We start from the raw sequence: 24,158 nt of genomic DNA, 5'->3' as shown, positions 1-24,158 counted from the left end.
ATGTACCGCTCGCGGTGGAACCAAATGTCCAAGTCACTTGAACACTTCTCGTGAAAGTATCTATAGTAGAGAGGCAAATCTCCAAACTTTCTTCGATGTTCCAGACTATCAAGGTTGCAAGTGATGTTCGCGTCTCCAATCAGGCGGATGATTCTTTTCTGTACGGAATCCAGCAGCTTCAGGGTATGCTTGTGGGCGGAGCTCCCCAAATGGGAGAGTTCTTGAACACTAAATTTCGAATTGTACTGAGTTGAACCTTGAAGCGATGAGCAGCCACATTCCATGCCGTATTTCTGATATGTACCGCTCGCGGTGGAATCAAATGTCCAAGTCACTTGAACACTTCTCGTGAAAGTATCTATAGTAGAGAGGCAAATCTCCAAACTTTCTTCGATGTTCCAGACTATCAAGGTGGCAAGTGATGTTCGCGTCTCCAATCAGGCGGGTGATTTTTTTCTGTACGGAATCCAGCAGCTTCAGGGTATGCTTGTGGGCGGAGCTCCCCAAGTGGGAGAGTTCTTGAACACTAAATTTCGAATTGTACTGAGTTGAACCTTGAAGCGATGAGCAGCCACATTCCATGCCGTATTTCTGATATGTACCGCTCGCGGTGGATTCAAATGTCCAAGTCACTTGAACACTTCTCGTGAAAGTATCTATAGTAGAGAGGCAAATCTCCAAACTTTCTTCGATGTTCCAGACTATCAAGGTTGCAAGTGATGTTCGCGTCTCCAATCAGGCGGATGATTCTTTTCTGTACGGAATCCAGCAGCTTCAGGGTATGCTTGTGGGCGGAGCTCCCCAAATGGGAGAGTTCTTGAACACTAAATTTCGAATTGTACTGAGTTGAACCTTGAAGCGATGACCAGCCACATTCCATGCCGTATTTCTGATATGTACCGCTCGTGGTGGAATCAAATGTCCAAGTCACTTGAACACTTCTCGTGAAAGTATCTATAGTAGAGAGGCAAATCTCCAAACTTTCTTCGATGTTCCAGACTATCAAGGTTGCAAGTGATGTTCGCGTCTCCAATCAGGCGGATGATTTTTTTCTGTACGGAATCCAGCAGCTTCAGGGTATGCTTGTGGGCGGAGCTCCCCAAATGGGAGAGTTCTTGAACACTAAATTTCGAATTGTACTGAGTTGAACCTTGAAGCGATGACCAGCCACATTCCATGCCGTATTTCTGATATGTACCGCTCGCGGTGGAATCAAATGTCCAAGTCACTTGAACACTTCTCGTGAAAGTATCTATAGTAGAGAGGCAAATCTCCAAACTTTCTTCGATGTTCCAGACTATCAAGGTTGCAAGTGATGTTCGCGTCTCCAATCAGGCGGATGATTCTTTTCTGTACGGAATCCAGCAGCTTCAGGGTATGCTTGTGGGCGGAGCTCCCCAAATGGGAGAGTTCTTGAACACTAAATTTCGAATTGTACTGAGTTGAACCTTGAAGCGATGACCAGCCACATTCCATGCCGTATTTCTGATATGTACCGCTCGTGGTGGAATCAAATGTCCAAGTCACTTGAACACTTCTCGTGAAAGTATCTATAGTAGAGAGGCAAATCTCCAAACTTTCTTCGATGTTCCAGACTATCAAGGTTGCAAGTGATGTTCGCGTCTCCAATCAGGCGGATGATTTTTTTCTGTACGGAATCCAGCAGCTTCAGGGTATGCTTGTGGGCGGAGCTCCCCAAATGGGAGAGTTCTTGAACACTAAATTTCGAATTGTACTGAGTTGAACCTTGAAGCGATGACCAGCCACATTCCATGCCGTATTTCTGATATGTACCGCTCGTGGTGGAATCAAATGTCCAAGTCACTTGAACACTTCTCGTGAAAGTATCTATAGTAGAGAGGCAAATCTCCAAACTTTCTTCGATGTTCCAGACTATCAAGGTGGCAAGTGATGTTCGCGTCTCCAATCAGGCGGATGATTTTTTTCTGTACGGAATCCAGCAGCTTCAGGGTATGCTTGTGGGCGGAGCTCCCCAAATGGGAGAGTTCTTGAACACTAAATTTCGAATTGTACTGAGTTGAACCTTGAAGCGATGACCAGCCACATTCCATGATGTATTTCTGATATGTACCGCTCGCGGTGGAATCAAATGTCCAAGTCACTTGAATACTTCTCGTGAAAGTATCTATAGTAGAGAGGCAAATCTCCAAACTTTCTTCGATGTTCCAGACTATCAAGGTTGCAAGTGATGTTCGCGTCTCCAATCAGGCGGATGATTCTTTTCTGTACGGAATCCAGCAGCTTCAGGGTATGCTTGTGGGCGGAGCTCCATACATGAGATCAATACTCCGAAGTTCTAATCTGAGCTTTATAAAACATGAAAAGATGATAGGGTGTGTACAGTTTTCTGGTTCTGGTTTAGTGTTCCAAGCTTTTGAGAAGCAGGCTTCGCAATTCCAGCGACATGATTGTGCCATGACATATTGGTGTCCATTTCAACCCCCAATAAACTCAACGAAGCTGAAAGCGAAATTTTCTGTCCTGGCATTATTAAATCCGGTTCGGAGACATTTATCTTTTTGGAGAAAAAGGAAGCCTGGGTGGCATTGAATTGAACCTGGTTACTTCCACACCAATTAGAAATCACTACTAAATCTTCATCAAGACATGCAACCATTTGCTGGCAGTGAAGATGCGCATCCACAGCCGATGCTCTGGTATCCAATTGGAATGACGAAACAAGTGTGCTGTTGTCAGCAAAGCAATACATTGTATTCTTGGTTTTTTTCAATAAGTCATGGTTTTACGATTAAAAGAGGGTGGGAGACAATATGAATCCCTGGGGAAAACTAGCGTTGATGGTAAAAGTGTTAGAGGTATATCCATCGACTGCTACTTACAGGGAACGTCCTTCTGTAAGCTGGAGAGCCATACACAAAAATGATCGGACGCCTGTAGATTCTGCAAGCACAGAACTGACGATGCGGAGCACGCCATTTTCAATTGCAAAAAATAGACGGCTAACATGGAATCAACGAGCAGGGTGGTAGATAGTCAAGAATAATCCAATCAACATAATGGTGGAAAGCGCAGAAAACTGGACGGTAGGAGAGAAAGTAATTACAAAGATAAAAAGTCCAGGAAAGTAGAGTAAAAAGGATAGAAGGTAGGAAGGTGAAGAGACTGCCGCTGTCTCGAAGTAACGCTCATGGCAGTTCCAAAACGGATCGTAGAAGGGGAGGGATTTTTGCAGATGAAAAATTTCACACTACTTTGCCATCCAACCAACAGGTAGGGTGACTTCTTGAAGATTTCCCCTCCTCATTGAAAAAAAAAACGGTATAGTTCATCTGTCCGATTGGATATTTACTCTGTTAGTCATATAAATATGGAGTCATATAATAATAAACGAAGAAATTTTACAGAATGTAGTGAATTTGTATATAAAGGTAATCATATCACTGAGGACCAAATTACGAGTACTTTTGCTAACTTTTTTTCGTCGGTGTATGCATCGGTAGGTGCATCATATAATTTGAATTTTGAACCGGATAATACTATGTGTAATGATGTTTTAATTGTGAATTCGATAACCGAAAGAGATTTTAAAAAAGCATTAAAAAACTAAAACCTAAGAAAGCATCTGGAAGTGATGGCATTCCACCTTATGTAATTAAAGCTTGCGGGGAATGGATGGAGACACCTCTACTACACATTTTTAATTTGATAATTTCAACTAACACCTTTCCGACTGCTTGGAAAACAGCAATCGTTACTCCAATTTTCAAATCGGGTAATAAAATGGATATAGAAAACTTTAGGTCAATATCTATAATGTGTGTACCTTCCAAGATATTTGAACAAATTATTTTTATCCATTTATATGAATATGTTGAAAAATATATTATACCCCAACAGCATGGCTTTGTAGCGAATAAATCTATCAACAAAAACTTGCTCACTTTCACAGATTACGCATATGAAACTTTGGAAGCCAAATCGCAACTTGATGTAATATATACAGATTTTCGAAAGGCATTTGACACAGTTGATCATGATGTACTTTTGTGTAAGCTGAGTAAGTTTGGGCTGTCATATAATCTTCTCAAACTGATAAGAAGTTATCTGCAACATAGATATCAAATGGTGAAATACAATGGCAATACATCTGGTAAATTTGAGGCCAACTCCGGAGTTCCCCAGGTCTCTAATTTGGGGCCCCTACTGTTCGTTCTCTTCATCAACGACTTACCATCAGTATTAAATTATACTGAGGGTGTTTTGTTCGCTGATGATTTTAAATTTTATGGGAGAATACAAACTGTTAGAGACTGTATATTATTGCAGAAAGATTTAAATAACATTTTTGAGTGGAGTATAAAAAATAAACTGTATTTTAATGTTAAAAAATGTAGTATTTTGTCTATTACGCAATTAAAAGAACTTGTTATGTTCGAGTACAGAATTAATGAAAAGGCCCTAAACCGGTGTTCTGAGGTAAAGGATTTGGGAATTACTTATGACCATCTACTGTCCTTTTCTACACATATTAAAAATATAGCTAAGTCTGCAAACCGACTGTTAGGTTATTTTATTAGACAATCATTTAATTTTACCAATATACATTCCCTCAAAATTTTGTATTATAGTTTAGTAAGGCCGAAACTAGAATTTGGTGCAATAATTTGGCATGGAGAATACCAGACTACATTATCCTTGCTAGAAAAAATTCAAAACAAGTTTCTAAGATACCTGTATTATAAAAATCATCATGTATATCCCGATTATAATATATATACAGACCAGTAGGTCTGTTTGGATACAAATAAATAAATAAATAAATAAAAATTTGTAAAATAGCACCTACCCGGTGAAGAATGAATATCGAAAAGAATACAGATGGAATAAACTATTCATAAAGACTGATAACTTTTCAAAAATGCAGAAAATATGACAATTCTTATTTCAAAATCTGACAAATCATTTTATTTATTTTTTTCATTAATCAAAACAGCCAATACTAGGTGCTCCAAACTCCGAAAGTTCATGAAGTCTCGACTATTCTCAATACACTCCCACCTTTTGCATCGAAATGAAACAAGACTCAAAACTCGAATTTGAAAATATTAATAGGTCAGTCTGTTGGGTGGATGAACTATTCTACCAGATCTTGTTTGGGTTTCTGTAGGAGTCACTTCTGAATTTGTGTTTCAAAAGCTCATCTTCTTGAATATCTAACTCCAAAGGATACAATCGTTGAATTGGTCGCATCGAGTATCCATTCGAAGTTCTTAATTTTACTAGTCTAATTTTGCCATCCTTTCCTACTAATACCTCTTTAATAATACCCAAAGGATAATCTTCGTTTTCGATGTGAACTAAATCCCCTACTTTCACTTCTCGAATTTGTTTTCAGTCATTGAATAATATTAGCTTGCTCAGATATTCGTTTCTGAATATCCTCAAAATTTCTCTCAACTTCTACAAATATTTTCAGTGTATTCTTCAGAATCAGCATTTATATTGTCCAAATCAGAAGTTCCAGTTTCTTTGATATCCTGCATGAATATCGACGGTGTTAATGGCACCAGATCATCACACAATACATAATACATAACTCGACAACTTTGGTGCCATCTACTCCTTCTCCTGATGATGCTAACTTGGTTAACAAAGATACGAAACTCCCGACATGTTGGAACGCTAGACTTCGGTTGAACCGGCATGTTTTTTCCTTAAATGATGTATTTTGAAACGCCTTATATACACCTTGATATCATATTTTAAACCGACATGTTTTTTTCTTGAATGATGTATTTTGACGCACCCTATACACTTCGACACCCCGTATACTTCGACGCTATGTTTGTTTTTAATGATGTATTTTGAGACATCACGTACACAGTCGTATTCCTAACCCTTAATTTTCAAACCGGTAACGCTACATTGCCCCATAAACAATGATTTATAGTACAACCGGCAACGCCGAACCTGCCATGCTGGTATTGGCAGCGTATAACCTCGATACCATCTCCATCTTTCTTTGCCTCGATTACGTCACACGCGTCTCTCGCTCATACACATCTTTATATGAAATATTAATTCTTTCCCAAATCTAAGTATCCGGCAAAGATTTATTTGTACAACCGGCAACACCTGCTTGCGCTAGCAACCGGTAAAACCTCGATATCATCTCCGTCTCTCTTTGCCTCGATTACGTCACACGCGTCTCTCGCTCTTACACACACATACACATCTCTATATGAAATATCAATTATTTCCCAAATATAAGTATATTTTCCTATCTTCAACATGATAATGACGATAACAACTTCCCTTACATTCAACGGAAATAAAAAAAAGCAGTCAAGTATATAAAATGAGTCAATTTCGGTCCCGACAAAACTAACGCTGTAAATACCCAACATTTGCAGTTACTTTCAATATCTTACATTGATGTAGAGGCTAAGGACAATATCTACCACGCGGACGTCCTGGGTTCGATTTTCATAACTATGAGCTTTTTTTAATTAGAATCACGTGACTGGAACGAGACAAGGGGACCGAGGGGTGAAGCGGAGTCTCAAGAGGGCCTGAGCGGTGATGTGGAGTACTAAGGAGTCCCGGGGCAAGGGGGCCCACACTCTTTGAATATCTCCGACACTCATCCCATCCTGCGTCGATGACGTTTTCCCCCACTCCCGTTTGAGTCAGAACATACATTGTTCATCTACTGGTGGTTTGAATTTCCCGTTGTATGCGCGGTAGCTTCTGATTGGTGGACTGAATGACGGTAAAAGTGGAAAAGTGGAGGTGGTCTAGAGTGGGCTTTGAAGAATAAGGCTCAGTTTACACATAATGGACGTCTGGCAGATACAAGGCGCTGAAATTTGCCCCTTCCGTGTGAAGTGGGCCTGAAGTCCAAAAAGGTCCAGAATGAACCTGCCCAAATTTGCACGTGTTTTTTTTTGCAGCAAAAGTCTTGCGTTTATCACTGCTTCACACTCGCATACAACTGAAAAAAGTTCTTCAGAAGTCAAACTTGCCTTTCCCATGCTGCTGCTGGTGGATTGAATTTCCATTTCATTCTCTGTACGGCACTAATTTCTGATATCTTATTCCAATCCAATTTTTCCAAATAATTTTCAGTGCCTATAAAATTTTTGCCATTATCAGTATAAATGGTAGATGGTCGCCCCTTCGTGCTATAAATCATCTCAGAGCAAGTATGAAAATTTCAGTTGACAATGACGTAACGATCTCTAAAAAATCAAAATCAAAATCAAAATGTTCTTTATTAACTATTCTCCATACAATTTTAAGGTATTTTTTGTGGTGTTTATAAAATATATACAATAAAAAAATATATATACAAATATAAAAAATGTACACAAGGGTTTCCCCAATGGAGTGGGACAGTAGGAAGGATTGGGATGGGTAGTGAATGGGGTAGAGGAAGTGGCAGGAAAAGACCCCGATACATATGCGCTCTCAAGAATTCCGCACGGAAGAGAAAAGCGCCTCCACACAGTCCCCCAATGGGACAGTGGGAGACGCCCCCGCTGGTGCTGGCGGTTGGCTCTTCACTCAAAAACGCCTTATATCAGCCTCATCTATAGTTTTCCGCTTCCTGCCGAGGCTTACGCGGAAGTTGTCATTCTGTCGCGTTTCGGTACTTCTCAGAGAATCATTCGTCTGTTTGTTGGTAGCAGTTGTCGATATCCCCCTGGAAAAAGTTCATTAAAAAACCAGGTAAGAGTATTTCTGCTATCACGTCATTATGTGTGCGTGAATAATCTTATCCAATTTTTCCATGAACTAAGCGCGATCGCATTCGCGCCGTTCACGGTATATCTCCAGTTCTTCATAGACTAGCCCGTGCTTACGGCGCTGTCCATGATAGCTTCTAACTGCCGTGACGTCCCTCGTCAGCGGGCTCTTCGCTAGAAAGAACTTGAAGAATTTCTGAGCCAGTCTCCTGATATGATCGGTGACTGACTCCACTTCTGCCAGATCTAACAGATTGTTCAATGAAATGTATCTGTCACTGTTAGTGCAAATACGGAGCACCTTATTCTGCATTCTCTCGAGACTCATTAAAGGGGACTTCTTGAGACTGCAGAACACAGGACTCGCGTACAACATAGCCGGCCTAATTATTTGTTTATAAATAAGCAACTTGTTGTCAACACTGAGCTTAGAGTTCCGTGCAATGAGCGGATACGTGCGTTTTATCGCCGCACCTGCTCGTTGGATCGCCATACTCAAGTGTTCCCGGAAGTTCAGGCGCTTGTCCAGGATCACTCCCAGGTATCTCGCACTCTTCTGCTCGTCAATGCACTTATCCTTAACTCGCAACTTCTTGAAGATTTTCACATTCGTGAATTTCCTCGTGAAGTTTACGAGTTCAGTTTTATCGGGATTTATTTCGATTTTATTTTGTTCGAAATACGGCACGACTAGCCTATCGAGGTGGATCTGAAGCTGCTGCTTCGCCACCTCGCTCGAGAAAGAGTGCGCGTAAATCGCGGTGTCATCCGCGAAAATACCCACCTTTGTCCTCGAGAACATAGGGAAGTCATGCGTATATAATGAATATAAGTGCGGTGACAAACAGGACCCCTGCGGGACACCTGCTTTTATTGAATAATTTGCAGGTGTGGTTTGGTCCACTCTTACACGAAAAGTTCGGTTGCTCAAGTAGGATTCTAGAATCCTAATCACGAATAAAGGCATGCCTGCCGACCACATTTTGGCGACAAACCCCTCTATCCGAACTTTATCGAATGCTTTCTTGACATCTAACAGGACCATAACTGTATTCTTCCCCTGGTTGAAGGACTCCCTCACCCCGTGAACAACCCGGACCAGTTGCGATGTCGTATTCCGACCTCGCCGGAACCCGAATTGCTCCTCGGGGATGAGTTTCATCGTATCTTCCACGATCTCTAAATGTTCTGCGCATGTGAAAAGACAAATCCAAACTTTCTCTTTAGATCGCAAGAAAAGAGGACCAGCTGAATATATCCCAACAACTTGAAAAAAAGCAGCATTTTTGACTCGATCAATAGGTAGTGCTGTACTCGAAACATTCAAAGGATGTACATTGAATCACCTACACTTCATACATCTATTAAATACTATTAAATACGATCTTCAATTCTCTCCATTGGTGAAAGCTATTATGCACCTGATCAATTCACCAAAAGCTTCATAATAACAATAATAATACTTATTTTGTGGGTACATTCATAAGATAGTCTTGTAACATGCTTCCTGCTGAAACTCCTGAGCTACAATTATGAATACGAGTCTGGTCTTTTATCTCAAAACAATTAAACTTTCACCTCAAACATATATTTGACTGAATCTCATTTCTCTCTTTCACGCCTAGCGATTCCTTGAGCGTATTTTGCTTGATTGTACCACTCAAACTTCCTTATTGATTATTTAGCTCGTTCCTAATTACAGGGGCACTTTCTGTATAACGGTGAATATTCTTCGAAGGCTTAAAGTTTGTGATCGATTACTGAAACTTGTCAGAAAAATTTTCAGTTGCTATTACTCACATTTCAGTCCGTAAAGTTATGAGGTAAACAACATCTTCATCGGCCATATTTTGATCACTCACTTGTTATATGGAATAACGGAAGAAACAAACCATGGATTTCAGGATGAATAAATATACAGAGTGGGTCATCCCATAAGACACGGTCCCTGTGAACCAAACCAATAATTTTTTCGAAAACTTCTCCATTTCATTATATGTACATTGACCAAGGCTACAGTCGGCTGGAGTCTACAGGGTGGCTCAAAAAAAAGTGTCACATCAAAGTTGTGTTTTTTAAATAGAACACCCTGTATTTCATTACACTTTTGAATATGTCGGGAAAAGAGTAAGAGTACGGCTCTACCAAACTATACCTACACAGTAAAAAGTATTTCTTTCAAAGAAGATCATAGGTTGCTTTGAAATTTCTCATCTCTATTGGAGAAACTATTACTTCATGCCGACAGCGCCATGTTCCACAAGAGAATCACACTTTTTTTTAACGAAGAAATCAAATTTCTTGGACTTTTAACGACATTCGTTTGATTATGATTATATTATTGCGAAGACGAACTATTTTGAATCAAGAAAATATAATATCATCTCAAAATCCACCACCTATTTGAAGAGAAAATTAAACTATTCCAAATGGAAAGCAATATCAACTTGATCTGAACACATATTATTTGTTTGAATTTGAAACTGTATCCCTTCAAATAACTCAATTCGATTATAACAAGAGTTTTGTGAATCTATATACAGAACTATATTATGATCGACTGAAGATAACAAGAATTTGGTATAGAATGAACAAAGTTTCTTTTAATGAAGTATTTCATCGCGTACGCGCCAGTATGTATTGGAAAGTGACTTGGTGTGTTGTGATTTTAAGGAGGGAGTGTTTTATGTGTCTGTATGCAGTGCAATTCTTTTCCGATTATTTTGTATCTACCATAATGGAACAGATTTTGCAAGACTGGGGTCTTACACAGTTGAAAGATATTTTCATGGGTAAGTATTACAATTGGATAAAATTGAGGTGTTTGGGTTACTTGAGAAAGAAACTCCGCTATATCAATAAGTACTGCGTTGTATACGTAGTATCGAAGAGAAAGTAGTAAACTTTGACAGCAACTCTTAATTTTGTCCTCATTTTGCAAAAATTATATCGATGCTTCCCAATTTTTCACACATGCATTATTACATTTGCCGAGCTCTACAAGTGTATATTAATTTGAACTGAAAAATCCTCCACGTTGATTCAAATTCGCCAATCTCTTGTTTTGAATATATCTTTGATTTTCTCTCAGATCGAATTCATTTTTCATTGAACGAGAGAGGTAGTTAAAGTTTAGACAATAAATTATAATACAAAAAATACCAAAATAGACACCAGTTGGTATAAAAAGCACCTACATATGAATGCCACTAATAATATCCACAGGACACTTTGAATTCCTATAACCTATATTAGATATATATATATATATATATATATATATATATATATATATATATATATATATATATATATATTGATTAAGTGGCAGCTGTTTTCATATTTTCACCTTTCTAGATATTTGAAATAGTGGCTAAGGATGACGTGCTGATTTCTTTTTTTGTTTCAGAATCCAAGTAATGTTCTGGTAATTGTGGATCAACAAAAGCAGAATGCAGAACTCGATGGACGATAGTAATTTTTTTTAATGTTATTTACCAGAATGGTATCTAGTTTCAAAAACTTAATTTGTGTAAAATCACTAATAAATTAATTCATTGTCTTGTCTGAGTTACAATGTTGTTTATAGGCTTCGATTTTATTTTATTTGTTAATTTACAATTTGTCAAAAATATGTCATTCTTTTTATATATATGTTTTCTGAAAATTGAGTTCACTATTATGATTTGTTTTTATCATATGCTCTTTCAGGATAATATTTATGATTTGCAAATGCTTGAAATAAACCAATCATAGTATATAATGTATTTTCTTCCCTTACCACTTGTAGTTGTTCATATCACAGATGAGATACTTTGGATTCAAGTAACTAAAGACAGTGTACACCTCAATCTGTTAGAGATATTACAAAACAGATTCATAAACTTGATCATGTCTAGAAATTCACGTTTCTCGTCAGATCTTCTGTATAAAGAGGGTGAAGTTATGGATATGAGACAATTATATTACTATTGTACAAACGTGGAGTATCATTTCAGCAAAAATAAAGCATCATCACGAAACCACGACTATAACACACGACATCGCGACCAACTAACCTATCCTACTGTTAAAAAGTCAATTTCACAAAGAGCATATTCTTTCATGGCAACTAAATTATATAACACCGTAATGCACAAAATCAAAAATTCTTATTCCAAACTAATATTCAAAAAACAAATAAGAAAACATATTCTCGAAAAAATAGACAAAAAAAAACTGTTAGATTTGAATAAGTTAGTGTTAGTCAAATTTATCCCAAAGTTGTATCATACTGTATTGTAGGTAGCATAATCTTATCCATATTGCCTAAGATTGTATCTATTTGTACAATAATATTTTATTCTTATAGAACGTATAATGTTTGTGTAAGGTTTTATTTATTTTTCTTACTTAATACTTACTTACATAATACTAGTATTTAATCGGCCTATTTCACCTCAAGCCAAAATATAATTTGCTTAACTATAACAGCAAATTCACAAAATTTAATAAAATGTTTTGTAGTCTCTACTCCATGAAGGCCAAACTTATTTTTGTACAAATATTTATGTACTTACATATTCTTTATAACTTCTTGCGAAACAAGAGCTCTACTCTTATCGCCAAACCACTATGTTCATATATTTTGTTCTAATTGTACTCTAATCTGTATACATTGTGAATGAAGTTATTATTCTTATATGAAAGGAACAGTCTTCATGAATATAGGAGAGCAAGATTTCTTTAAATCGATATAATGTTCTTCACTTTGAGATTTTTATTTTTAGTGTGTACAAACCTGATTTGGTCCCCAGAGGGGTTCTGTATGAGCTCTGCTGTTTCATCATTTTACAAACAGAGGCGACACACACTCTCTTCCGAAAGTCCGAGTTTCTGCATATGATGATTCAAATGCCAGTGACCTTTAAGAAGGCCTGTTAGACATCGTAGTTCATCCCAATTGTAGCCCAACAACTTGGTATCAAGCTTTGAAGGGTGAATAAACGCCTTGGAGTGGGCCAATCCTACAAGATTCTGCCAGAAGTCCATGAATCAATCTTCTTGCCATCCAGATGTTCAATATTTGTTCGGCAAAGCCTAAAGCGATGCCATTGACAGGTTCTGGTCCTATGAACCTTTTTGCAGCACCCTCCTCTGCAAGGGAGTCAGCAGCCTCGTTGCCTTACAGGCCAGTATGGCCAGGAATCCAGACCAGATACAATCTGTTAAGTCTTCCTATTGAGGAGAGTCGTTTTTGGCAATTTGCTACCAATTTAGACGTTGCCCGGTAGGAGCCAAGAGCTTTCAACGCCGCTTGATTGTCTGAGAATATTTTTATTAACTTGTGTATGTGTATGAGGTTGGATCCTTCCAATCTCTCCCCACACAATTCAACAGCGTTAATTTCCGCTTGAAATACAGTCGCATAGGTTCCTAGGCAGGTTTATATCTCTGTCATGAGTTTGCGATTGAAAACACCTTCACCGGAACCGGAAGGTGTTTTTGAACTATCTGTGAACTAACAACTCTCTTCTCTTGATATTTCCTTCTCCCCTCCATACAAGGTACTATGTGCCTATCTACAACCGTTCTCGACTTATTGATTATTTTAAGAATATGCCAGGTATAATTGGAAACTAAATAACATCGGAATGTAAAAGAATTATCTCTTCGAATTCTGACCGAGCTTGAAAGGGATTCTGGGCTATTGATTCCTATGAAACCTGTTCCTCAATATCATACAGAGTGTTCAAAATTTTCGTCTGAGCAATATAAAATCCAATCACACTTCCAGAAATTCTTCTTTGTTGTTGCAAAGTTCATCTAGTTTTTTCATTTCATTATTGAACTGATTCGGATTTTCAATGTATGGACGTTGATATGTCAGTAATCAAATAAACCTATTTCTCCTCTTAGCCCGGTCAAATCAGACTAAAATATTAGAGTGAAGGTACATAAAATTACAACAAGCTATAATTGCATATAATTGTTCAAAACATAGTTGAAAATAAGATTTTGAAATTCCGAATGATTGCGATACCTGGAAAAAAATGTATTCGAGGTCAAAGTTCAAAAATCTCGAAAAAAATTGTTTTTTCGACATTTTCGTTTCGGAAAACGGTGAGTTTTATCATGGAATGACTTTGTGATGTGCCTCTATGGTTTGATGTTTCGGACACTTACCATAGGTAGAGAATGAACCACGTCGCCAACCTGATTTTATACCGTTTCCCAAACCAGCCGATTTCCATACTCAGAGAACGCTCGAATTCACCCTCTCTACGTCAAGGGAGCTGTATCGCTAGAGAAAAATGTTTTGGGAAATTCAAAAACGACTTGAGTATGCCACAATAATAAACTTCCTGTTTGGAATCGAGCGGCTGTTCCCAAACAGGTAGGAAGTTTCTTTGGTTAACTAGATGTTTGTTATAAACCTACTGAATGACAAACCAACGTACATTTTAAACATTTATTGAATAAGAATTAAAAACTAATATTACAATAGCAAACACAAAAACAAAGAACATCAGGTGCATGTTATTACCTAAACGTATAATACCGGACAATTATCAATTAAAATAAAAAGCGTGTAGGCTAACGTTACCTTCAACAAATTTTACTATAAGTAGCAGGTACGCCGTCTTACTTGATTTTGATAACTCAGGGCAGAAACGATACCAATATATAATCATTACTTTTCCCACCAGTTCATGCACAAGAGAGAGTGTGACAGGTTTACAAATCATTTACAAGGGGTCATTATATTTTTCTGAAACCCTACAATGTCGAATTGAACAACAGGGAACATAATATCAATAAATCGTTAACATTCGGGCATAACAGTATTAATAAACAAATACACAATTTTAACACAATAAAAACCATGACAAGTGGTACACACATAAAATATTGGATTTTGCTATCATATCTGGGACTCTGCTCACCTGTACTAGATCCTCAATTATACAAAACCAAAATAGAAATAACTCATAGCACAATTATTTCAAAAGGTAATTAAATAAACCTAGACGACAAATAAAATATCATTATATAAAAAGTTTTACAATAAACATAGTATAGATATAACACACCACAACCATGGATTCACTAACTCTTCAAATCGCAATCAATGAAATACGGATATTTACGCAAAATGGACTTTAGAGGAGGCTGTGACAACACCTTTTCATCTTCGGAGATCGTTATTCTCGGCATAAAGACTACACTTTAGTTACCAAGGAAAGTTCAGTTTCCCTTTTAGAATGATACTCACGTAAAAATTATATATAATATTATTGTTGTTAAAAATTTATATTAATAATAATAGTTCTATCGAAATTATTTGCATTTTTTTTAGTTGCCTCTGCTTTTTCGAAATCAAAGGTTTGTTTAAGAAAATAGCCAAGTGATTGAAACTTTGCACCAGTCATGTTAAAATTTTTATAGCAAATTTTTAATTTGCTATAAAAATAAGTACAAATGTATCAAAAAAGTTAAACTCCATGATGAGTTTGTTATGTATAGATATATTGATGATAATTAACCGAACTTGTTTTTTAAAATGAAGGGGATATTTGTAAAAAATAAGCAAAACGTTAACTTTATACTAGTTGCGGGTTTTTCTTATTGTAAATGAACTTGAGTTTACTTCCAATAACATCTGTTCAAATCTGTTTGAAACAGATTTTAACAGATGTTATTGAAAGTAAACTCAAGTTTATTTACAATTAATATCAATTTACTTTCAATAACAATCTCAACTGATCTAGTATTTTCAAAACCATGTTGATGAAAGAAAATTTCCGACCAAAGGCATAAATTATTGAGAAAGATCAAACTAAAAAAACCCTAAATTTGACTCATCTCTCAGAGCATGACCGGGATAATAAAACTTAAGTATATTCATCATTGAATAAATGTTTATTTATATTCATTACTATCATTTCAGCCTTTCACTATACTGGAAAATGCATCTGTAGGAAACTGGACCTATTATGTGACTACAAAAACTTTGAAAAGGCTCCAGATGACCTGCCACATGTGAACATCAATATTTTGTGAGTATTTAAGCAGTTCTTTCAGTTCTGGAAATCTATTTATTGTGAATTGGCTATTCAAGGAAATTCATTTTTGTGGAGGAAGATCAGTTTTATATTTTCTTGGCTATTTTCATCTTCCACAATCTTAACGTTTCGGAGGCCAAAATCTGCCTCCGTCTTTAGAAATGGACAAAAAATTCTAAGTTATTCCTTATTTGATTATTTATTTCTCAACTTCTTTGACATCTGTCGAAGAAGTTGGGAAATAAATAATTAGCAAGGAAATAACTACAAATATCTTTTAAAGTTATTCTCCATTTCTGAAGACGGAGGTAGAATTTGGCTTCCGAAAAGTTAAAATTGTGGAAGGTAAAAATATCCAAAAAAAGATCGATAAAAAAAGAAGGTATTTAACAAAAATATATGTCTATTGATGACTTGTTTAATTTGTGGAAATACATGATCACTTCAATGAAATGAATAAAACCACTTTTTTTTTTTCAAAAAATACACTCCACGATTTGATCTCCACAAACTTCAGTTTGTGGAGATCAAATAATAAAAGGTGAAAATTAAAAAATATTATTAACAAAAATGAAAAATTGAAATTAAAAGATTCCAAACCAAGTTACGTCACGACGTTTCGATTGTTAGTATTCACAATCGTCTTCGGGTGATAACTGGACTTATTTCTCCGAGATCTGATTATTCATAGGTCATTCGGGTGCTTTCACCTTTCACCCATCCCCTCTTTCCTCTTTCCGCTTCATTGGTTTTAGCGGAAGATGACCGTTTTTCGCTTGTTAAGGGGTTTCCATATATTACGTATCTCTGCTAGCTTGACTAAATGCGTTGTTGGACAACATATACGTGGCTTCCTTGAATTTTCTCTTAAACCAGTGTTCCTCTTTGTGGATGATTTCAGCTTGAGCCCATTTGATATTATATTGATGAGTCCAAACATGCTCTGCTATTCCGGATTTGCTGGTTTCTCCACGCTGTGTGTGTTTCTTGTGCTCAGCAATGCGAACTTCCAATGGCCTCTTAGTTTCACCGATGTATGATTCTCCGCACTCGCAGGGTATCCGGTAAATGCAATTCTTGGAATCGCAGTCCGCGTTTGGTGGCCTGGTTTTTGTGAGGCTGCTACGGTTAATGTTCCCAGATCTGAAGAAGGTGGTTGGATTTCTGGTTCAGATACTGTCCTGTGTGAGTGGGTTTTCGATATACAGATGTTTCCCATTTAGTGTCGGTCCTCTTCACTGATACGTATAAGAAAGGCAATTCGTTGTGGACTTCCATCTCCATTGTGAAAGCGATGGAAGGACTTACGTTGTTGATGTGCTTCAGGAAAATGTCTAGTTCTGCATTCCCATGGTTCCATATTATGAAGGTGTCGTCTACGTATCTCAACCAGACTTGGGGCTTCTTGTGGGCTTCTTCAATGGCCAGAGTTTCAAACCACTCCATATATATATATTAGCTATAATCGGTGAAAGTGGCGATCCCATTGACAGTCCCTCATCTTGCGTAAAAAAATCGTCCTTCAATTGGAAGTAGCAGTTTCGTACACAGCATCCTAGTGATTTCATGATTACTTGTATCGGTAAGTTTGTTCTATCTTTCAGGTCCCCATCTTCGGATAGCTCCCTCTGTATGATTTGAAGTGCTTCTTCAACAGGAACGTTGGTGTAGAGGCTTTCCACGTCGAAAGTGATTAGTTGATCCTGCTCTGTGACTTCTTGACTTTATTTTTTTCAGAGATATCAAATCAATTTATATTATATCAGACAATGAAAGTCTTAACTGATGAAATACACCACGAAACATTGTCAACCACCTTCAAACAAACCTTTTTAATTTTTATAGATTCTTTCAGGGATTTCAAATCAATTGATATCATATTAGACAATGGCAGTCCAAACTAATGAAATACGCCACGAAACATTGTCAACCACTTTCAAACAAACAAAATTCTAGTAATAATTTCTGAAACAGAAGCGAAGAAATGTGATAGTTGATTCGAGCAATATGAACCTGCTCTTAAACTATTTCAAATGAAATTATTTGCACTTTCTAATGGTTTTACTGTTTTTGTACACGCTTCACCATCAATCAATAATCAAAAAGGTAAATGTTTCATTCATAAAAATTCATTTTGGGTATGTTATCATTGTTTGTATTTTCCTCCTTGTTTATTAAAAAAAATATGGAATGCTATACCGGTAGTAGAATTTTTTTTTCCATGTTGGCGAATTTGAATCATATGAGAAACAGTAACATACAAAAACAGATCTATATAGAAACATATATTCCTCATCAATAATTTCATGTGTAATAAATGATTGCAAGTTTCTAATTCTGTTCAGTATTACAAAAATGTATAGATTCGGTCATAACTTGAATTGAACGTTTTGAAATTCACCGATATTTCTCGGTCTCAATCAGCATTTCACATTGGATTCATATTAAATTCCTCATTTACTTCCAGGGACTTCACTGGTAACAACTTCAGGAATTTGAGTCAGGAATCTTTGATGTCAATTCCAGATTCTATAGAAAAATTGTGAGTATAACATTTTCTTCTATCTTGTTTACCATATTAGTATGACGAAACGCAAGATCTACCAAAAACATCACCGCTGTCTGTGAGAGTGTGCAGGACAATTCGAGGCAGTTGATTTAGCGTCGCTCGCAAGAATTTGGCCTTTGGCAGATCACAACTTGACAAATTTTGCGTCGTGTCTTGGGCCTGCACCCGTAAAAAATGCCACTGACTCAGGAACTGAAGGTAATCAACCATAGACGAAGACGTGTATTCGCTGAATGGGCTTTAGAGCAGTTGGCCTCTCACCCTAATTTCCAGTCAAGAAATCATCTTCAGCAATGAGGCCCATTTCTGGATGAATAGGTATGTGAACAAACAAAGTTTGATGTGAATTTTGGGCTGACGGCGTCATTGGTCCATATTTCTTTGAGAACGATGGAATTTTGTACGGATGCATGCTCAAGTTACGACGCAAAATTAGGCAAGCTGTGGTCTGCGAGAAGCTGGGTTGTTGTGAGTGACGCAAAATCGACTGCCTCGGATTGTCCTGTACGGTAGGACGATTATGGCGACCTTGAAATGGGCTAAGCGCGCGGTAGTTTGCCCGAATAGAACACCTAGTTTGATTAAACAATTTTCAATCAATCAATCAATATTTGATTCCATTTTTTGACATGGCATTGACAATTCCAATACATGGTAGATAAAGTACTACATTGAAATAAAATTCAAATTTACATAAAAAAGGTTGAAATACACTAACACTAAAATCAACATCACACATAGTTGATCACAGAGTATAATTTTTTCATAAAATCACATACATTATAAAAACATTTTTCCATTGAAAGTTCTTCAACTCCCGTTCTGTTGAATGAAGACAACTTATATATATATATATATATATATATATATATATATATATATATATATATATACTTCAATGGACAGTTGAATCTTTTAGGGCCTAAACGATTAAGATCACATGAATTAATTTTTCTTTTTTGCTAAATTCACATAAAAATGTTCTCATTGGTCAGTGGGCTATGCTTGCAGACCGACAATAAACAAATCTAAAGAAATGAACTTAAAACGTTCAAACTGGTCTCTATATACCTACGCAGTAGGTTGAATGGACTGACGCCTATCAGAAAACAACTACTACAACTACAACAAAAAATAGCACAGACATCAAAAAGTTCCGAAGTACAATAAAGATTCAAAAAAGCTTTCTATTCGATCCATGAATTCTACCATGATAACCTGTGAATTCTACTTGATTTTTCAATGTTCACCTAAATTCATCTATCTTAATGGTTTATTTGTGAAATTGCTTCCTTATTCAGAGGAATCGGGCAAATTACGAATATGCAGTTGGTTAATACTTCGTCCACTAGATGGAGTGACATTTTGTGATGTTCGCTTTAACTTCGGAAGAGGAATTTAATACTCTGTAAGAATTCCGATTTTCAATTATTGAAAATAATGAAATGGACATTAGTCCAAATGTACAGGTTGACAGTTCCTCTAAGGGTTCTGATCACACTGTTAGGATCATCTAGGACCCCCTGTCCCCCCCCCCGCCCCCACTAGGCAGAACGAACAACCCACTGCCAAAAAGGTGAAAATCCCACCAATTGTCGTTCGACAGAAGGACAAGTGGGTCAAACTAATCAAGACAGTAGTCGAGGAGAAAATCAACTTCACCAAAGCTGTAAATCTTCATGACGGCATCAAGGTTCAGCCCGTGACGCCTGACGATTATCGTCGGCTGTCAAGGCTCTTGGTGACGGAAAATATTCCTCACCACACATACTCACTTCCTGAAGACCGGCAAATCCGTGCCATCTTCAGGGGTGTCCCAGAGCACTTCACGGTTGGAGATATTCGTGAGGAGCTTGTAGCCAAAGGTTTTGACCTCACTTCGGTCACGTGTATGAAGCGTGCCGGAAAGCCAATGCCGATGGTCCTCGCTCTGGTCAACAGAGACCAGAAAAACATCTTCAAGGTAACCGATCTCTTGAGTGTGAAGGTTCAAGTCGAACCTCAGCATCTCAAAACTTCGGTGGGTCAGTGCCACCGTTGCCAGAACTGCATGGCAGTTCCAATTTGCGTAAAATGTGCAGGCAGGCCTGCAAGAAGCCCAGGTCTGATCCCCCGAAGTGCAACAATTGCGAAGGGGTCCACACCGCCAATTACAGAGGCTGTCCTGAGTTTCCAAAGACACAAAAATCTAAATCTAAAGGAAAACCCGTCAAAAAGCCACTTCAGGAAGACCTGCGGAGTCTGGACGTGTCCAGGAAGGGATCAGCTTTGCTAAAGCTGCATCCAAGGGTGCCAGCAGCACCGCAAGGCCTAGCCCCCTCAACCTGAACCCTCACCTCAGTCTCAGGGGCTTCAGACATCTGTGCTGCTTTAGACCAGATGAAGCAATTATTCATCAAACTCCCCGTGCTCGAAAAAATGTTCACAGTGAATACAAACGTGATGACTGGAACTGCCAATGTCTAGACAACCGACTCTGCCTAGATCTCTGAAGATAGTGTTTTGGAATACCAACGGCTTTCTTCTTAAAGAACTAGATTTTGAGAGTTTTCTCGTTGAGCATAACATCGATGTGGCTCTAATCCAAGAGACACATCTGAAAAACGAATCGTCATTTAAAATTACAGATTTTACCATAGAGAACGTGTTGGGCGTGCTGGTGGGGAAGTTGGCATTTTTGTCAAACGATCCCTCCAGTGTGTCCAATACGGCATTGACAGTGTTCGGTTACACGGAACTGAGGCCGTAGGGGTCGAAATTCAACTGAGTCGGGGTTGTCACAGATTAATCTCCGTCCACAACCCCCCGAGAAATCTTTTACTCCCAGAATCACTGGATGAACTGCTGATGGGTAGTGACATTCCGTCAATTGCTGCTGACGACTTCAATGCCAAGTACGAACTATGGAGCACAGCCACAGCCAAGCACTCCATACGCATGCTGACAGACATGAATATCTCGTGCTGGGACGGAATAAACCTACGTTCTATCGCGAGCAGTATAAGCCTGACGTACTGGGCATTGCGCTTCTCAGAAACGTCTCTCTGACTAGCGAAATTTACGTTCAGTCGGAACTGGATTCCGATCATAATTCAGTAATCCTGGTATTGGGTGATGATCTTCCTTCCCCTGATTATCGCATGAGATATAAGACGGATTGGAATATCTTCACAGCTCATCTCGGAGAGATGCGCGCCCCTTCTGAGGCTCTTGGCTCTCCCGACGAACTCGACGAAATGAAAAGTGGGAGGAGCTGTTGGAAACCATCGAGCCTGGAAGTGACGAGCTTTGACGAATCACTCGTAGGCTCAAGGGGAAGAAGACTGCTCCCTCACCCATTCACGGAGAGCGCGGAGTGTGCTACTCCCCCGCCGACAAAGCGTTAGCTTTTGTTGACACGAAGGAACGTCAGTTTCAGCTTAACGTTGACGACAAAGACGACATCGACCGCGATGTTCTGCTGGAGGATCGGGTTCACCGCATCCTCAGGGAGGATGATGATGATGTCATTCGTCCGGCTTCTATGAAAGAATTAAAGGGCTATATCAGGGCTGCGAAGGCCAAGAAAGCTCCGGGGGTTGACTCAATAACAAACAAATTATTGAAGAAGCTCCCGGAAAACTGCGTCGAGAGCCTCCTGTCTATCATAAACAGCTCGCTGGCTCTAAGATACTTCCCCAGAAGGTGGAAGCATGCGATCGTTGTCATGCTCCCAAAACAGAGACAGAACCGGCTTTTCCCGCAGAATTATCGCCCGATTAGTCTGCTCTCGTCGGCGGCTAAGCTGGCTGAAAGAGTCGTACTTCAAAGGCTCAACGAAGAAGTTGAGGACCGAAATGTTCTGCCTGACGAGCAATTCGGCTTCAGGAGAGAGCATTCCACTGAATTGCAGGCTCTGAGACTGGTCGAAAATGCCATCGCGGAGCTAAACTGAAATAAAAAAGTTCACCTAGTCTTATTAGACATTTCGAAGGCCTTCGACCGTGTTTGGCACGAAGGTCTTTTACACAAACTAATTGCATTCGGCCTGCCTCGGGGCCTGATCCGGTGGATTGGGTCTTTCCTGAAAGACAGAACATTTCAGGTTTAAGTAGAGGGCTCTCTGTCTGATAACAGAGAAATCCTTACTGGAGTGCCACAGGGGGGCGTGCTCTCTCCCACGCTTCATTCGCTTCACACCAGCGACCTTTCGAGGTCCGAGCATGTGATGGTATCTCTCTACTTCGACGACACGGCTCTCCTCTCGTCTTCCATGGGTCGAGAGCTCGGGATCATCTATATGCAACGTGCATTGGGCGACCTCGAGCGCTGATACCTCGAGTGGAAGATCCGAGTGAACCCGAAAAAAACTCAGGCGATAACCATGGGAAGAACGACATCTTCTGCGGCTATGAAAGTGAGAATCTCTGGAAGGGAGATTGACTGGCAGACGCGGGTCAAGTACCTCGGTCTTCTAATAGACCGTAGGCTCACCTGGAACCCGCACCTGTTAAGCGTGAAGGCAAAGATCCAGGGTCGACAGGCAAGCCTGTACCCTTTGATTAACAGAAAATCTAAGTTAAGCCTCAAGAATAAAATCACGATCTATAACACGATGTTCAAGTCTGTCATCATGTACGCTTCAGGCGTTTGGGGACAAACGGCTCCGACCAACATCTCCATCTTGGAGACTTTACAAAATGAAATTCCACGGATGACTGTGAATACTTCGTGTTTCGTGTGGAATAAAGCCATCCGCAGAGATTTGAAGCTGCCTTCCATTCAGCAGTCCATCCAGTCGAGGAATCGGCGAGTTTTAGATTGCGCTGAAACTCACGATAATCCGTTAGTCAGGGACGCTATAGATTACGCTGTAGACGACCCCTCTTGATATAGAAGGCCCCGACACTCTGTCGAATGAAGTCCCTAGGTACTCCGTTAACAGATGAATAATATCTACATCCATCTCACCCCAGCCAGGTAGAGGTACACCGCGAAGGGCGGTATCGATTTCTGAGGACTTTCATGCCACCATCACAGATCAGTCATGACCCATTCGTCCCTCTGACGGAAAACAGTCCAAAGGGTAAGGGAGCAAGGCTCCAGCCTGATAGAAACGATGGTCACTATCTTGCACTGACGAGTGAGTGAGGAGCCCAAAACCGGTCTACAAGTGTGCCTGTTCCAAAATTGAAGGTCGACTCTTTCAGTTGTATTGCCAATTGCATATGCAAGAAATTTTCTGTGAAGATTCCTGCACTGACGCCTGTCGGATATAATCCAACGCCTTTTGTGGTGTTAGCCAGGGGAGTAGTTGTTTTCTGATAGGCATCAGTCAATTCAACCTACTGTGTAAGTATATAGAGACTGACTTGAACGTTTAAAGTTCAATTCTTTAGATTCACATGAAAATGTGGGAATTTTTTTTGTTCCATAACTATCAACATTCGAATTGCGAGTAAAGTTGTTCTTATTTTCAAAAACATGAACAGACGTTTTGAAAATAAAAAGACATGGAATCGTCAAAACACGAAATGTTTTTGAAAAAAGCCCTACTCGATTATCTGTTAGAAACTTTCGTGAAATGCCTGAAAATTCGTTTTTGTGCAATGAAAATACCGTTCGCATCTGGTGCATTGCCCCAAATATGTGAGTCTCGATTCGACTTGCGCATAACGAACATTCACCATCTGCTTCACTTCTGGAACAGATCGTATATTGATAAAGAGAAATTTCAAATAATTTGGTTCATCCACCCCTCAAAAACCTCTGCTTGAATATTCTGCATAGTAATTTCACCAATTTTAACTTCAATATCATCAATGTTTCTTTGGC

At 38.8% G+C, this 24,158-nt stretch overlaps 1 protein-coding gene across 4 annotated transcripts in view; it reads left to right on the top strand.

Moving 5' to 3' along the window:
• Positions 1-24,158, top strand: part of Lgr4 (Leucine-rich repeat-containing G protein-coupled receptor 4) — a 329,080-nt gene that overhangs the window by 200,862 nt on the left and 104,060 nt on the right. For all 4 annotated transcript variants that reach the window (XM_074185451.1, XM_074185450.1, XM_074185449.1 and 1 more), the window contains 2 exons: positions 15,661-15,769; positions 18,243-18,317. In XM_074185451.1, coding sequence (XP_074041552.1) covers positions 15,661-15,769; positions 18,243-18,317 — 184 coding nt within the window. The remainder of the gene's footprint in view (positions 1-15,660; positions 15,770-18,242; positions 18,318-24,158) is intronic.

Source organism: Leptinotarsa decemlineata, unplaced genomic scaffold, assembly GCF_025532065.1.
Source record: "Leptinotarsa decemlineata unplaced genomic scaffold, Ldec_3_MD MMD2_tig00026374_RagTag_RagTag, whole genome shotgun sequence".
NCBI lineage: Eukaryota > Metazoa > Arthropoda > Insecta > Coleoptera > Chrysomelidae > Leptinotarsa > Leptinotarsa decemlineata.
Note: the sequence above shows the minus strand (reverse complement) of the source record. Positions and strands in the feature narration are given on the sequence as shown.